Here is an 18,364-nt window from a genome sequence, read left to right on the forward strand (position 1 = left end):
TGCATCCTTTAATGTTTGTGTAGGCGACCTCTAACTGAAATATCAAAGTGGCCTATGCATCCTTTTATGTTTCTGTAGGAGGCCTTTCACGGAAACATCAAAGTGAACTATTCATCCTTTAATGTTTCTATAGGAGACCTTTCACGGAAACATCAAAGTGGCCTATGCATCCTTTAATGTTTCTGTAGGAGGCCTTTCATGAAAACATCAAAGTGGGCCTATGCATCCTTTAATGTTTCTGTATGCTGCCTTTAAAGGAAACATCAAAGTAGCCTATGCATCCTTTAATGTTTCTGTATGCGGCCTTTAACAGAAACATCAATGTGGCCTATGCATCCTTTAATGTTTCTGTAGGAGGCCTTTCATGAAAACATCAAAGTGGCCTGTGCATCCTTTAATGTTTCTGTATGCTGCCTTTAAAGGAAACATCAGAGTGGCCTATGCATCCTTTAATGTTTCTGTATGCGGCCCTTAACGGAAACATCAAAGTGGCCTATGCATCCTTTAATGTTTCTGTAGGCTTTTCATGAAAACATCAAAGTGGCCTATGCATCCTTTAATGTTTCTGTATGCTGCCTTTAAAGGAAATATCAACGTGGCCTATGCATCCTTTCATGTTTCTGTAGGAGGCCTTTCACGGAAACATCAAAGTGGCCTATGCATCCTTTTATGTTTCTGTAGGAGGCCTTTCATGAAAACATCAAATTGGCCTATTCATCCTTTAATGTTTCTGTAGGAGGCCTTTCACGGAAACATCAAAATGGCCTATGCATCCTTTAATGTTTCTGTATGCTGCCTTAAAAGGAAACATCAAAGTGGCCTATGCATCCTTTAATGTTTCTGTAGGCGGCATTTAACGGAAACACCAAAGTGGCCTAAGCATCCTTTAATGTTTCTGTATGCAGCCTTTAACGGAAACATCAAAGTGGCCTATGCATCCTTTAATGTTTCTGTAGGCCTTTCATGAAAACATCAAGGTGGCCTATGCATCCTTTAATGTTTCTGTAGGCGGCCTTTAACGGAAACATCAATGTGGCCTATGCATCCTTTAATGTTTCTTGTAGGCGGTCTTTCCTGAAAACATCAAATTGGCCTATGCATCCTTTAATGTTTCTGTAGGAGGCCTTTCATGGAAACATCAAAGTGGCCTATGCATCCTTTAATGTTTCTGTAGGCGGCCTTTCACGGAAACATCAAAGCGGCCTATGCATCCTTTAATGTTTCTTGTAGGCGGTCTTTCATGAAAACATCAAAGTGGCCTATGCATCCTACGGCCTTTAATGGAAACATTTTGAACACCCATGATCTAGACATCCATCCATTTTCTACCGCTTGTCCCGTTTGAGGCTCCAGCACCCCCGCGACCCCAAACGGGACAATATTACAAAAAAAAGTAAAATATCAAAACATATTGATTTTAACCAAATTGTACATGTTATTATTGTCCCTCTTTATACCCCCACTGCTGAATGACTAGCATTAAAATGTAAATTACTATAAAAAGTAAGGCAAGATGTAAAAAAATAAATAAAAAATATCCTGGATTTGCATCCAAATATATTCAAAGGTAAGAGCTATCTGCACTCAAATTATTTAATTTATTTGAAAAGTTGATGAACTTACGCTATGTATTTTCTTTACATGATAGAAAATAAATGTAGTTTGTAAGGGTGCACGATGAATATAGGGTCGATATAAGGAATTACATCAAACCCAGTGACGTGCGGTGAGGTTGATGGCTGGTGAGGCACTGACTTCATCACAGTCAGATTTACAAACATATGAACCCTAAAGAGTATCTTATTCACCATTTGATTGGCAGCAGTTAACGGGTTATGTTTAAAAGCTCATACCAGCATTCATTCTTCCCTGCTTGGCACTTAGCATCAAGGGTTGGAATTGGGGGTTAAATCACCAAAAATGATTCTCGGGCGTGGCGCCGCTGCTGCCCACTGCTCCCCTCACCTCCCAGGGGGTGATCAAGGGGATGGGTCAAATGCAGAGGACAAATGTCACCACACCTAGTGTGTGTGACAATCATTGGTACTTTAACTTAACTTTAACTTTACACATACAAACTGTAGCACACAAAAAAGCACATTTAATAAAAAAAAACCTTATTATGGTCTTACCTTTACTTATAAATGAAGTCCATGCGCCGCTCCTTCTGAACAAAATAACTTGTTTATAGAAGTTTTCCTTATCTTTCTTCAGTTTTAAAAGTCTCTCCGTCTCGATGGAGATCTTCCTTTAATTATTACCTCCTGCTTCGATTGAAAGTCCAGTTTAGAAAACTGTTCTGCCCTCACTATATGTGTTAAGGTTATACAGCTTGGCAGACAGCTAACAACCAATCTAAGACGTTCTAATAAAGTTCCAAAGCAGATGATTCCATTTAGGCTCTTTATTGTTGTTGATCTTGCTTTGTCTTGCACTGGACTTTTATTTATTTTTTTGTAAAACTGAAATACACACAATGACAACGTATAAGCTATATGATTCAATCAACACACTGAAATGCAATACACAATATGTAAACATCAGCTCCACACAAATACACAGCAACACCATCAAACAAACACTGCTGAGTGTTGAAACTATTTCTATGGTGGAAATACACGACCGGCAGCCATTTTAAGTCCTCAAACATCCATTAAATTAGTGCACAAAAATCGTTTTTCAACACACATCTTACTATCGAATTTAGCCACTTTCCACCTTCATATTGAGCCACATAAACAAGTTAAACAGTTTACTTCCAGACTTATCTTTTCCAAGGCTTGTAAGAGGTAACACAACTTGTCTACTTCTTATTGTCTCATGAACTGAACTAACATCGTAAACCGGAAGTGCCCAAACTGATGACGCGCAGCATTTTCCCATCGCCACAAGGTGTCAGTAATAGTCCACAATCAAACGGGCATAACAAAAACTGTTTTATTTTAGATATGTAATCCTCCATGTTAAAAGTCCAGGCGAGAGGAAAAAATAAACGATCGCTGCTTGTTGTCACTTATTCTGCAGCAGAGTAGTCGCAAAAATGATCCCTGGGATGATGGGATCACTAGCGCCCTCTACCACCAGGAGGCGGGATTACTGCGAGCCTCAGCCAGTGCGTCTTCACAGCAGTTTTATGATTGCTCAGCACAAGAAATACGTTACACACATACAGTTGTTGACAAAATACACTGTACATTATATACCTCAGCTAACTAAACTATGGAAATGTATAATAAAATTCATATAGCAATACGGTCTCACTGCACAGCAGGCCAGCAGTTAGCCGAGTCATTGCGCAATCCATGGTGAGGCACAACTGGCTGGTGACTCACCGCAAGTCTCTTCTCGGTTTTTGAACAACAAATGTGAAAATTCAGCGATTTTGAATACAAATAATCTAAAACTGGTGAAGTTAAATGGAAAATAACTTTATAGTATAATCACTGGATACATATAACAATTTAATATATTTTTTTCTTTTTACATTTTTTTTCTTTCCATGATGGCACGTGAGGCGCCGCCTCACCTGCCTCCCCTGACTGCACGTCACTGATCAAACCACTAAATCCAATAATGTTACATTTTTTTTATCAGATTTAAAAACAAACAAAAAAATGCTCCAAGAGACCATACTTGCCAACCCTCCCGGATTTTCCGGGAGACTCCCGAAATTCAGCGCCTCTCCCGAAAACCTCCCGGGACAAAATTTTCTCACGAAAATCTCCCGAAATTCAGGCGGAGCTGGAGGCCACGCCCCCTCCAGCTCCATGCGGACCTGAGTGACGTGTTGACAGCCTGTTCACACGTCCGCTTTCCCACAATATAAACAGCTAATGATCGAGGGCGAGTTCTTGGTTTCCTATGTGGGTTTATTGTTAGGCAGTTTCATTAACGTCCTCCAAGCGCGGTAACAACACACAACAACAGGAGTCAAGTTTTCGTCTACCGTAAAGCAGTTCGTCTGCCGTAAACAGCAATGTTGTGACACTTTTAAACAGGACAATACTGCCATCTACTGTACATGCATATGTGTCCCACCCATAATGTGTCACATTTTTGTGTTGATTTATTTATTTTATTTTGTGGTTTGAATTCGTTTTTGGAGCTGTCATTCCACATTTATCAGTATTCACATTGGTCAGTAGGGGGCAGTAGGGCATTTCTTCCCAATTGAATGCTATCACCTGCAGACCGGAAGTGTCTTGTCATTCTGATGAGCGCGACCAGTCTGTGAACAATTGAAACGTCCTGTGTGCGTTTTCCTCCTGTATAACAGGTTAGTTTTGGTGAATCAACTCACTGAATAATATCCATGTGATCATTATAAGTTTAAGTACACATTCTGATGGTGGAGCCAAACTCTAAAGTGTTTGTGAGTTGTAGTTTGTATTTGTGAATGAATCCAGTGCACAGCTGCAGTAATCAACACAAAAAGGCGACGTGAGTGCGCAATGTTTATATAGGAACTTCTGATCCTAATTCAGACTCCCAAATTAGAGCTCCCGTTTTCTTATTGATTTTATAATGTATATTTGTATAATGTTTGTGTTCTGAAATAGTGACAGAGAATAGAACAAGGATGGACAATTCAACCCTTAACTCAACAATGAGTAGATGAGTGTTATGTGTGTGTATATGTGTAAATACATGAACACTGAAATTCAAGTATTTATTTTATTTATATATATATATATATATATATATATATATATATAGCTAGAATTCACTGAAAGTCAAGTATTTCTTATATATATATATATATCTTAACCACACCCCCCACCCCCACCTCCCGAAATCGGAGGTCTCAAGGTTGGCAAGTATGCAAGAGACATTACCTGTACTGTGCTGAAGGCAGCCAAATCAAACGCTCCTTTTCTCCTACTTGCTGTAAACCGCCTGTTGTAAACTCCCCGAGTTCATTGTAAACACGTCTTCGCTGTCAGATGCCTGCTGTTAAAGAAGCTGCCCTAAATCCAGCCGCAAAGAAAAACGAACTACAGTTAAATTTACGTTTACAGAAAAAATATATAATTACGTTATCGGTGAGGTAGCGACTTGTCCAGGGTGTACCCCGCCTTCCGCCCGAATGCAGCTGAGTTAGGCTCCAGCACCCCCCGCGACCTCAAATGAGACAAATGGTAGAAAATGGATGGATGGAATCAGTCTTGAAAAGCAGGAAGTTAACTGTATCATCTTTTTTTGTCAAGCATCTTTAATAATTTACATTTTTGGATGGAATAATTTCAAGTGCATGTTCAGTATTAGTTTCTACTTCAATACAAAAATAGTTCCAACATGAAAAGACGGTTTTAAAGTAATCATTTTAAGAGGTGCTAAAGTTCTGAAAGGTGCTAATAAAAGAGTAATAGCTGTAAACATTTTCATACCAACATTGACATGTGATTACATCATACAGCTATTACAGAACAATTTAAATCCTCTTTAAAAGTAATCATTTCAACAGCAAATTCTAATTGTCAAATATATACAATGAACATTTTTCTGTATTTTTGTTTAAGACGATACGTGAGGCTGGTCGGCGTCTCGCTGACTGGCGAGGGCGACATCCGGCCCCTCCCACTTTTCCGGTCGAGTCGCATTCTAAAGCGTCAAGAGTGGTGACGTAAGGGCACTTGGGTCACTCCACACCAAAGAAACAAATAGTTACCTTGGTAACGGCCTTATAAAAACATCCTTCACATTTCTGTTGGAGGTCAATGTTCAACTATAATGAAAAGAAAAAGCGGCAGACACCTAAAATGTTACAAGATCCGGTAGCTCCTCTCTCAATTTTTCTTGATCTTCTTCTTGCGTCTGGGCCGTCGTCCCTGTGTCCTCCTGCTCGCCTGCGGGGAACCGACATTGGCAAGACGTTAACAACAAATATATATTTATATTGGGTCTTCAGGTGATGTCCACACCGGATGGGATGTGGTGGATCTGGACCATGGTGGTTTGATTCGCCGGCGTCAGCGGTGGGAGTCGAGGAGCGGGGGCGTTGAAGAGCTCATCGTCCGACTCCACCAGGCTGAGCACGTCACCTACGTTGTCGCCCGGGCGCCTGGAGAAAGGCAAACAGGTGAGGAGACATCAAAATTATGCTCTCACTTTGCCTCAATACTTGTAAGATTTCCTCAATCAAGCACTTTAATAGACGCCCTTCCCTATTTAAATGTCTTCACACTGCAAAAAGTCAGTGTTCAAAAACAAGAAAAAAAAATACAAAAATGAGGGGTATTTTATTTGAACTAAGCAAAATTATTTGCCAATAGAACAAGAAAATTCGACTTTCCAAAACAAGTAAAATTCGCTAACCTCAATGAACCCAAAAATACCTTAAAATAAGTATATTCTTACTAATAACAAGTGCACTTTTCTTGGTAAAAAAAAAAAAAGAGGCCTTTTTTCTCAATATGTTGAAAAATTTGGTCGGGTCGCGGGGGCAGCAGCCTAAGCAGGGAAGCCCAGACTTTCCTCTCCCCAGCCACTTCGTCCAGCTCCTCCCGGGGGATCCCGAGGCGTTCCCAGGCCAGCCGGGAGACATAGTCTTCCCAACGTGCCCTGGGTCTTCCCCGTGGCCTCCTACCGGTTGGACGTGCCATAAACACCTCCCTAGGGAGGCGTTCGGGTGGCATCCTGGCCAGATGCCCGAACCACCTCATCTGGCTCCTCTCGATGTGGAGGAGCAGCGGCTTTACTTTGAGCTCCCCCCGGATGACAGAGCTTCTCACCCTATCTCTAAGGGAGAGACCCGCCACCCGGCGGAGGAAACTCATTTCGGCCGCTTGTACCCGTGATCTTGTCCTTTCGGTCATAACCCAAAGCTCATGACCATAGGTGAGGATGGGAACGTAGATCGACCGGTAAATTGAGAGCTTTGCCTTCCGGCTCAGCTCCTTCTTCACCACAACGGATCGATACAGCGTCCGCATTACTGAAGATGCCGCACCGATCCGCCTGTGGATCTCACGATCCACTCTTCCCCCACTCGTGAACAAGACTCCTAGGTACTTGAACTCCTCCACTTGGGGCAGGGTCTCCTCCCCAACCCGGATATGGCACTCCAACCTTTTCCGGGCGAGAACCATGGACTCGGACTTGGAGGTACTGATTCTCATCCCAGTCGCTTCACACTCGGCTGCGAACCGATCCAGTGAGAGCTGAAGATCCCGGCCAGATGAAGCCATCAGGACCACATCATCCGCACAAAGCAGAGACCTAATCCTGCAGCCACCAAACCGGAACCCCTCAACGCCTTGACTGCGTCTAGAAATTCTGTCCATAAAAGTTATGAACAGAATGGGTGACAAAGGGCAGCCTTGGCGGAGTCCAACCCTCACTGGAAACGTGTCCGACTTACTGCCGGCAATGCGGACCAAGCTCTGGCACTGAGCATACAGGGAGCGGACTGCCACAATCAGACAGTCCGTTACCCCATACTCTCTGAGCACTCCCCACAGGACTTCCCGAGGGACACGGTCGAATGCCTTCTCCAAGTCCACAAAGCACATGTAGACTGGTTGGGCAAACTCCCATGCACCCTCAAGGACCCTGCCGAGAGTATAGAGCTGGTCCACAGTTCCACGACCAGGACGAAATAAGCGGAAGAAGATGGATGGATGGATGGATGGATGTTGAAAAATATTCTTGTGCCATTATCTTGACATAAAGATATGCGCTCGGCATTACATTTCTTGAAACCAGCAAACTTATACTAAAAACTAATTTATTGTTCTTAATGGAAAGGCAACAAGGCAACCGCTTGTTACCTTCAAGGTCTCCTAGCCGCTCAGGCAAATCATTTGGTCTAAAAATGAATTTTTCCATGGATAACATGACATCATCGCGCCAAGTGCGTGCTCTTTCAGTCAATTAGTGCGCATATATACAGCCCGGCCCCCGGCCAACATTTTTTAAATTGTAATATTGAGGAATTTATCTGAATGTGCATGAACTATTTCTGTTCAAAATTGTTTGAATTGTTAAATGTTTAAATATTAACTGCACTGTGCCAACTGTACTACTATATATTAGTACGTATTTTCTATTGTTTCATTGAAAATAAAACAGCAAAGTCCATTTGGCTGTCATCTGTTTTAATTATGAGACACAATTGTGTCAAAGTAATGATTTTTTTTTTTCATGCTTGAAATAAGAAATGATTACTTTGAAAAAGCAGTTTTCTACTTGTGAGTGTTGATGACACAGCTTTGCAACACTTGATATTCTAGTTTCAAGCATGTTTTACTCAATATAGGTCATCACATCTCAGCAACAAGCTGTAATATCTTACTGAGATCATTTAGGACCAAAACCCTTAAAACGAGTAAAAGATTCTAACATAAAATCTGCTTAGTGAGAAGAATTATCTTATTAGACAGAAAATAAGCAAATATCACCCTTATTTGACATATTTCATCTTACTGAGATTTCAGTTTTTGCAGTGCACTTCTTTACCATGCGTGTGTATCGCTATATAGACCAATGTGGCATTTTATATTTAAATACATTTCTGTAATTAATATTGTACCCATAAAAAGACAGACCCGACTGCAGAAAAACATTTTTCACGGTGGCCCCTGCTGAACATTTATTTCCGCGCACACTTGCTAAAGCTGCATTGTTAGGGCTTTGTCTGTCCACAGCTAATTACTACATGTAAGACAAAACACTTTCACTATATTGCCACCTGCCTTGACTCACATATGAACTTGAAGCGCCATCCCATTCGTCACCCATAGGGTTCAATATGTCGTCGGTCCACCTTTTGCAGCTATTACAGCTTCAACTCTTCTGGGAAGGCTGTCCACAAGGTTGCAGAGTGTGTTTATAGGAATTTTCCACCATTCTTCCAAAAGAGCATTGGTGAGGTCACACACTGATGTTGGTGGAGAAGGCCTGGCTCTCAGTCTCCGTTCTAATTCATCCCAAAGGTGTTCTATCGGGTTCAGGTCAGGACTCTGTGCAGGCCAGTCAAGTTTTTCCACACCAGACTCTGCCATCCATGTCTTTATGGACCTTGCTTTGTGCACTGGTGCACAGTCATGTTGGAAGAGGAAGGGGCCCGCTCCAAACTGTTCCCACAAGGTTGGGAGCATGGAATTGTCCAAAATGTGTTGGTATTCTGGAGCATTCAAAGTTCCTTTCACTGGAACTAAGGGGCCAAGCCCAACTCCTAAAAAACAATCCCACAGCATCATTCCTTCCTTCACCAAATTTCACACTCAGCACAATGCAGTCCGAAATGTAGCGTTCTCCTGGCAACCTCCAAACCCAGACTGGTCCATCAGATTGCCAGATGGAAAAGCAAGATTCATCACTCCGGAGAAGGCGTCTCCACTGCTCTAGAGTCCAGTGGCGACATGCTTTACACCACTGCATCTGACGCTTTGCATTGGACTTGGTGATGTATGGCTTAGATGCAGCTGCTCAGCCTTGGAAACCCATTCCATGAAGCTCTCTGCGTACTGTACGTGGGCTAATTGGAAGGACACATGAAGTTTGGAGCTCTGTAGCAACTGACTGTGCAGAAAGTCTTCGCACTATGCGCTTCAGCATCCGCTGACCCCTCTCTGTCAGTTTACGTGGCCTACCACTTGGTGGCTGAGTTGCTGTTGTTCCCAAACTCTTCCATTTTCTTATAATAAAGCCGACAGTTGACTTTGGAATATTGAGGAGCGAGGAAATTTCACGACTGGATTTGTTGCACAGGTGGCGTCCTATGACAGTTCCACACTGGAGCGGCCCATTCTTTCACAAATGTCTGTAGAAACAGTCTCCATGCCTAACTGCTTCATTTTATACACCTGATTCTGATCATTTGGATGGGTGGCCAAATATACTTTGGGCAATATAGTGTATATTCGTAGTTATTGTAACGATGTGTTTGAAATTATTCAAGCCTTTACTGTGTCCAAAAAATGAAAGAGTTGGCCATTTCTATGGTATGAATGAGATTGTAAAAGGACTGTTATTGATCCGATGTGCTAAAACCTCTTTCCTGTTTAAAAGCTACATACAATATTAACCGATCTTTGTTCACGCACGTTATAAATATTAATAAAGTGTTTAGATGTATTTATTCAATCAATGTATTCTTGTTGGCCAAAAAGGGATTCCAAGTAATAGTTTTGTATTGACACATCTCATCTGTGCATACATTACTAGAATAACCTCAGGTGATGCACAGATGAGATGTGTCAATGTCAAAATACTATTTTGAAACACTAAGTTGTTGTTTGGGGTGGATTTCAGCTTGCTAAAGGGTACTTCAACACATAGACAGTACAGCAGGGGTGCTCACACTTTTTTTGCAGGCGAGCTACTTTTCAATTGATCAAGTCGTGGGGATCTATCTCATTCATATATATAATTTATATTTACTTATTTATGAAATATATGTTTTTGTTAACAAGTTAAAGGTGTTTAATGATAATGCAAGCATGTTTAACACATATAGTTAATATTGTTAATACATTAAAGGTGAGTATGTTTAATACATATAGTTAATATTGTTAACAAGTTAAAGGTGTTTAAAGATAATGCAAGTATGTTTAACACATATAGTTAATATTGTTAACAACTTAAAGGTGGTTAAAGATAATACAAGCATGTTTAACACATATAGTTAATATTGTTAACAACTTAAAGGTGGTTAAAGATAATACAAGCATGTTTAACACATATAGTTAATATTGTTAATAAGTTAAAGGTGGTTAAAGATAATGCAAGCATGTTTAACACATATAGTTAATATTGTTAATAAGTTAAAAGTGTTTAAAGATAATACAAGCATGTTTAACACATATAGATTCCTTTTTTTCATGAAGACAAGAATATAAGTTGGTGTATTACCTGATTGTGATGACTTGCATTGATTGGAATCAGACAGTGGTGATGATATCGTCCGCATTTTCGAATGGAGGAGAAAAAAAGTCCTCCTTTCTGTCCAATACCACATGAAAGTGGTTGGTTTTTGGCATCTTATTTGTCCAGCTTCCGTACTCCTTTGTATACACTTTACAAGAAATACATTGTCGGCAAACTCCGTAGCTTGCTAGCTTGTGCACGCCAGCTTTCTGAGACTCTTATTTTGGTAGCGCAGGCAGGATGAAGCAGAGCTTTTATTGTGCAACTGTGCAGTCGGTCTTTGGAGTTTTGACGACAGGTACGGCGCCAGAGTCTGTTGAAATAAAGTGTTTCTCGCCTTCCAGTCGGTAATTTTAATGAGCTGGCAGCAGCCAGCGTCATCTCAGAAGACCCTCGGGTGCCGTGAATGTCAATCAAGTGACGAAAGTGACGTCATAGTGAAGATTTATGATCGCTCATTTTTAGGACTGTTTTTTTAATGCCTGGCTGGTGATCGACTGACACACCCTCCGAGATCGACCGGTAGATCGCGATCGACGTAATGAGCACCCCTGCAGTACAGTATGTACTTTATCATCATATATGTATGTTTTAAATGTACACATCCAAACACTATTAATATTTATTATGGACAAAAAGCAGTTAATATTGTATGTAGATTCCAAACAAAAAAAATAGGTTTCAATCACAACATCGGATCAACAGTCCTTTACAATCTCATTAATACCATAGAAATGATCAAATCTTTCATTTATCGGACACCATAAAGTAGGGGTGTAACGGTACATGTATTTGTATTGAACCGTTTCGGTACGGGGGGTTCCGGTTCGGTTCGGTTCGGAGGTGTACCGAACGAGTTTCCACACGAACATATTAAGTAGCCGCCTCAGTCTCTGTCAGTCCTCTACACAGCACCCAGCATTGTCCCATCCACACAACCATCTGATTGGTTACAAACAGAGCGGTAACAGCCAATCAGCAGTGCGTATTCAGAGCGCATGTAGTCAGTGCTTAGCGTTTAGTAGGTAAGCATAAGGCAGCGGACTCTCCCCAAATTATAATAAACACCTCCCAGTCAATTACTAGTAACATCACTATGAACCCTTTGACCTTCTAGAAATATAAAAAGCAGCTCAGCTCGCTCGCAGTCCTGACTTGAGGTGAAGGCTAATTACCTTTTAGCGTAAAGTTAGCTCATTTTGTGGTGTGCGTGTGTGTGTGTGTTACGGACAGCAAAGCCCTGTCTGTCTGTTATTTCACTTTACCTTTTTCTGTGTTGATTGAGCGGTGTTAAAGCAGCAAAAAAGGACATTATGTTAAATGAAAAGTTTCTGTCTCTGATAGTTGATATAATAATGTAAGTGCATCATAAAGCCTACATTAGAGATGCGCGGATAGGCAATTATTTCATCCGCAACCGCATCACAAAAGTCGTCACCCTTCCGCCATCCACCCGAACTAACATTTTATCAAAACCGCACCCGCCCGTTGTTATATATCTAATATAGACGATGCAAGGCATTAGTGAGGTTATAAAGCTTTTGCCTGTTAAAGAAAGGAGACTGATCCAATTCAGCAGAGACATTCAATGCGTGCCACGCTGTCACGGCCCAGACGCACACCAGTGCGCAATCATCTGGGAGCCGCGCTGAGCGCACCTCCAAGCGCGCTCGCGCCACTCAAACTGCTGCAGGCAGCTGCGTTCACACATGCATCTGTAAGCCTTGTTTTAACATCCTGTGGCACTCTTCTGGGATCACGGCGGACGAAACTGCTCATGCTCAGGGTGTCTGTGGAGGTTCGGGGTTTTGCACAAATGTGATGCACCATGTTAGATGTCCCGGTTTTGTGACTGTCGTAGACATAAACAGCGTCGCAGCTCTTGCAAATCACGTAGCCAGCATTACTATCATCCTGATTTACAACCTCATAAAAACGAGTCCACGCTGAACTTTTCTGGCCTTTTTTTCCCCTGGTCTTTAGTATTCCCTTTTTTAGTTTGTCGCGTACCACGTTTGCTGCCGGCGTTGCCATCTTTTTTTTTCTTTCTTCTTCTGTTGTGGCTTATGCTGCAGGTGCCTGATGATAAATAATTGCCTGTTTCAAAGAGTGCTGCTCGTTTTTTGTATGTGGGTAACAACATTTAACTCTGTATGTATATTTCCGAATTGGTTTAACTGCCACCCGCCTGAATCTATTTATCCATCCATCCATCCATCTTCTTCCGCTTATCCGAGGTCGGGTCGCGGGGGCAGCAGCCTAAGCAGGGAAGCCCAGACTTCCCTCTCCCCAGCCACTTCGTCCAGCTCTTCATGTGGGACCCCGAGGCGTTCCCAGGCCAGCCGAGAGACATAGTCTTCCCAACGTGTCCTGGGTCTTCCCCGCGGCCTCCTACCGGTCGGACGTGCCCTAAACACCTCCCTAGGGAGGCGTTCGGGTGGCATCCTAACCAGATGCCCGAACCACCTCATCTGGCTCCTCTCGATGTGGAAGAGCAGCGGCTTTACTTTGAGCTCCTCCCGGATGGCAGAGCTTCTCACCCTATCTCTAAGGGAGAGCCCCGCCACCCGGCGGAGGAAACTCATTTCGGCCGCTTGTACCCGTGATCTTGTCCTTTCGGTCATAACCCAAAGCTCATGACCATAGGTGAGGATGGGAACGTAGATCGACCGGTAAATTGAGAGCTTTGCCTTCCGGCTCAGCTCCTTCTTCACCACAACGGATCGATACAGCGTCCGCATTACTGAAGACGCCGCACCGATCCGCCTGTCGATCTCACGATCCACTCTTCCCTCACTCGTGAACAAGACTCCGAGGTACTTGAACTCCTCCACTTGGGGCAAGATCTCCTCCCCAACCCGGAGATGGCACTCCACCCTTTTCCGGGCGAGAACCATGGACTCGGACTTGGAGGTGCTGATTCTCATCCCAGTCGCTTCACACTCAGCTGCGAACTGATCCAGTGAGAGCTGAAGATCCTGGCCAGATGAAGCCATCAGGACCACATCATCTGCAAAAAGCAGAGACCTAATCCTGCAGCCACCAAACCAGATCCCCTCAACGCCTTGACTGCGCCTAGAAATTCTGTCCATAAAAGTTATGAACAGAATCGGTGACAAAGGGCAGCCTTGGCGGAGTCCAAACCTCACTGGAAACGTGTCCGACTTACTACCGGCAATGCGGACCAGGCTCTGGCACTGATCATACAGGGAGCGGACTGCCACAATCAGACAGTCCGACACCCCGTACTCTCTGAGCACTCCCCACAGGACTTCCCGAGGGACACGGTCGAATGCCTTCTCCAAGTCCACAAAACACATGTAGACTGGTTGGGCAAACTCCCATGCACCTTCAAGGACCCTGCGGAGAGTATAGAGCTGGTCCACAGTTCCACGACCAGGACGAAAACCACACTGTTCCTCCTGAATCCGAGGTTCGACTATCCGGCGTAGCCTCCTCTCCAGTACACCTGAATAGACCTTACCGGGAAGGCTGAGGAGTGTGATCCCACGATAGTTAGAACACACCCTCCGGTTCCCCTTCTTAAAGAGAGGAACCACCACCCCGGTCTGCCAATCCAGTGGCACCGCCCCCGATGTCCACGCGATGCTGCAGAGTCTTGTCAACCAAGACAGCCCCACAGCATCCAGAGCCTTAAGGAACTCCGGGCGGATCTCATCTACCCCCGGGGCCTTGCCACCGAGGAGCTTTTTAACTACCTCAGCAACCTCAGCCCCAGAAATAGGAGAACCCACCACAGACTCCCCAGGCACTGCTTCCTCATAGGAAGACGTGTTGGTGGGATTGAGGAGGTCTTCAAAGTATTCCCTCCACCGATCCACAACATCCGCAGTCGAGGTCAGCAGAACACCATCCTCGCCATACACGGTGTTGATAGTGCACTGCTTCCCCTTCCTGAGGCGGCGGATGGTGGTCCAGAATTGCTTCGAAGCCGTCCGGAAGTCGTTTTCCATGGCCTCACCGAACTCCTCCCATGTCCGAGTTTTTGCCTCTGCGACCGCTGAAGCCGCACACCGCTTGGCCTGTCGGTACTTGTCCGCTGCCTCAGGAGTCCTATGAGCCAAAAGAACCCGATAGGACTCCTTCTTCAGCTTGACGGCATCCCTCACCGCCGGTGTCCACCAACGGGTTCTAGGATTACCGCCACGACAAGCACCAACCACCTTGCGGCCACAGCTCCAATCAGCCGCCTCGACAATAGAGGCGCGGAACATGGTCCATTCGGACTCAATGTCCAGCACCTCCCTCGTGACATGTTCAAAGTTCTTCCGGAGGTGGGAATTGAAACTCTCTCTGACAGGAGACTCTGCCAGACGTTCCCAGCAAACCCTCACAATGCGTTTGGGCCTGCCAGGTCTGTCCGGCATCCTCCCCCACCATCGCAGCCAACTCACCACCAGGTGGTGATCGGTAGAAAGCTCCGCCCCTCTCTTCACCCGAGTGTCCAAAACATGAGGCCGCAAATCCGATGACACAACTACAAAGTCGATCATGGAACTGCGGCCTAGGGTGTCCTGGTGCCAAGTGCACATATGGACACCCTTATGTTTGAACATGGTGTTCGTTATGGACAATCTGTGACGGGCACAAAAGTCCAATAACATAACACCGCTCGGGTTCAGATCCGGGCAGCCATTCTTCCCAATCACGCCTCTCCAGGTTTCACTGTTGCTGCCAACATGAGCATTGAAGTCCCCCAGTAGAACGAGGGAATCACCCGGGGGAGCACTCTCAAGTACTCCCTCGAGTGAATCCAAAAAGGGTGGGTACTCTGAGCTGCGGTTTGGCGCGTAAGCGCAAACCACAGTCAGGACCCGTTCCCCCACCCGAAGGCGGAGGGAAGCTACCCTCTCGTCCACCGGGTTGAACTCCAACGTACAAGCTCTGAGCTGGGGGGCAACAAGAATTGCCACCCCAGCCCGTCGCCTCTCACTGCCGGCAACGCCAGAGTGGAAGAGAGTCCAGCCCTTCTCGAGAGAACTGGTTCCAGAGCCCTTGCTGTGCGTCGAAGTGAGTCCGACTATATCTAGCCGGAACTTCTCCACCTCACGCACTAGCTCAGGCTCCTTCCCCCCCAGCGAGGTGACGTTCCACGTCCCAAGAGCTAGCTTCTGTAGCCGAGGATCGGACCGCCAAGTGCCCTGCCCTCGGCTTCCGCCCAGCTCACATCGCACCCGACCTCTATGACCCCTGCTATGGGTGGTGAGCCCATTGGAGGGGGGACCCACGTTGCCTCTTCGGGCTGTGCCCGGCCGGGCCCCATGGGGACAGGCCCGGCCACCAGGCGCTCGCCATCGTGCCCCACCTCCGGGCCTGGCTCCAGAGGGGGGCCCCGGTGACCCGCGTCCGGGCAAGGGAAATCTGGGTTCCTTGCTTGTTTTCTTCATAGAGGTCTTCGAATCTATTTAAAATCTAATTTTTTTAAATTTCAACCGCCCGACCCGCGGATAAAATCTAATTTTTTTTTATTTCAACCGCCCGACCCGCGGATAATCCGCGGACTCCGCGGTTGTGTCCGCAAACCGCGCATCTCTAGCCTTCATGCACTCCATGGTGTTCAGGGATGAATAGTCTCTCCTATTGCTATTGTACTATTTTTTCAGCTATAGTTACATTAATCATTAGAAATGCAGCAGCCTAGTTTTGAATGGCAGGGTCCCTGCTATCACATGTTGATACAAATATAATATCTACATAATAAATCAACTACAGGCTTCCCAAATGCTGTAATAAATTAAGCATGATGAGTTGACTTGAAACTGTTTAATGTTGCACTTTTTATATGTAGAAGAAAAGTTTTGTCATTTTATTTAATCTGAGCAACAACTTGAGGCAGTTTAATGTTGATTAACGTGGGCGGAATTATTATAGTGTTCCCAATGTTAAAAGGATAAAGCCATTGTTTACAAATTTGGTAAATAAATAACCAAACATTTATATTTTGTTGTTTTCTTACTGTATCGAAAATGAACCGCACCGTGACCTCTAAACCGAGGTACGTACCGAACCTAACTTTTTGTGTACCGTTACACCCCTAGTACTTTATTATCATAAATGTATGTTTTAAATGTACACATCCAAACACTATTAATATTTATTATGGACAAAAAGCAGTTAATATTGTATGTAGCTTCCAAACAAAAAAAAGTGGTTTTAATCACAACATTGGATCAACAGTCCTGTACAATCTCATAAATACCATAGAAATGATCAAATCTTTCATTTATCGGACACCATAAAGCAGGGGTGCTCATTACGTCGATCGCGAGCTACCGGTCGATCTCGGAGGGTGTGTCAGTCGATCACCAGCCAGGCATTAAAAAAATAGTCCTAAAAATGAGCGATCATAAATCTTCACTATGACGTCACTTTCGTCACTTGATTGACATTCACGGCACCCGAGGGTCTTCTGAGATGACGCTGGCTGCTGCCAGCTCCTTAAAATTACCGACTGGAAGGCGAGAAACACTTTATTTCAACAGACTCTGGCGCCGTACCTGTCGTCAAAACTCCAAAGAGACTGCACAGTTGCACAATAAAAGCGCTTCTTCATCCTGCCTGCGCTACCAAAATAAGAGTCTCAGAAAGCTGGCGTGCACAAGCTAGCAAGCTACGGAGTTTGCCGACAATGTATTTCTTGTAAAGTGTATACAGAGGAGTACGGAAGCTGGACAAATAAGATGCCAAAAACCAACCACTTTCATGTGGTATTGGACAGAAAGGAGGACTTTTTTTCTCCTCCATTCGAAAATGCGGACGTTAGCACCACTGTCCAATCAATGCAAGTCATCAGAATCAGGTAATACACCAACTTATATTCTTGTCTTCATGAAAGAAAGGAATGTATATGTGTTAAACATGCTTGTATTATCTTTAAACACCTTTAACTTATTAACAATATTAACTATATGTGTTAAACATGCTTGCATTATCTTTAAACACCTTTAACTTGTTAACAATATTAACTATATGTGTTAAACATGCTTGTATTATCATTAAACACATTTAACTTGTTAACAATATTAACTATATGTGTTAAACATGCTTGTATTATCTTTAAACACCTTTAACTTGTTAACAATATTAACTATATGTTAAACATGCTTGTATTATCTTTAAACACCTTTAAGTTGTTAACAATATTAACTATATGTATTAAACATTCTTGTATTATCATTAAACACCTTTAATTTATTAACAATATTAACTATGTGTTAAACATGCTTGTATTATCTTTAAACACCTTTAACTTGTTAACAATATTAACTATATGTGTTAAACATGCTTGTATTATCATTAAACACATTTAACTTGTTAACAATATTAACTATATGTGTTAAACATGCTTGTATTATCTTTAAACACCTTTAACTTGTTAACAATATTAACTATATGTTAAACATGCTTGTATTATCTTTAAACACCTTTAATTTATTAACAATATTAACTATGTGTTAAACATGCTTGTATTATC

The 18,364-nt window shown here is 43.5% G+C and overlaps 1 protein-coding gene across 1 annotated transcript in view; it reads right to left on the reverse strand.

Moving 5' to 3' along the window:
- Positions 1-5,390: 5,390 nt before the first annotated feature.
- LOC133578266 (V-set and immunoglobulin domain-containing protein 10-like) overlaps positions 5,391-18,364 on the reverse strand; it is a 46,995-nt gene continuing 34,021 nt past the window's right edge. The window contains exons 8-9 of the mRNA XM_061932552.1: positions 5,922-6,061; positions 5,391-5,846 (exon numbers count right to left, since the gene is read on the reverse strand). Coding sequence (XP_061788536.1) covers positions 5,755-5,846; positions 5,922-6,061 — 232 coding nt within the window. The 3' untranslated portion in view covers positions 5,391-5,754. The remainder of the gene's footprint in view (positions 5,847-5,921; positions 6,062-18,364) is intronic.

Source organism: Nerophis lumbriciformis, linkage group LG03 (genome assembly GCF_033978685.3).
Source record: "Nerophis lumbriciformis linkage group LG03, RoL_Nlum_v2.1, whole genome shotgun sequence".
Classification (NCBI taxonomy): Eukaryota; Metazoa; Chordata; class Actinopteri; order Syngnathiformes; family Syngnathidae; genus Nerophis; species Nerophis lumbriciformis.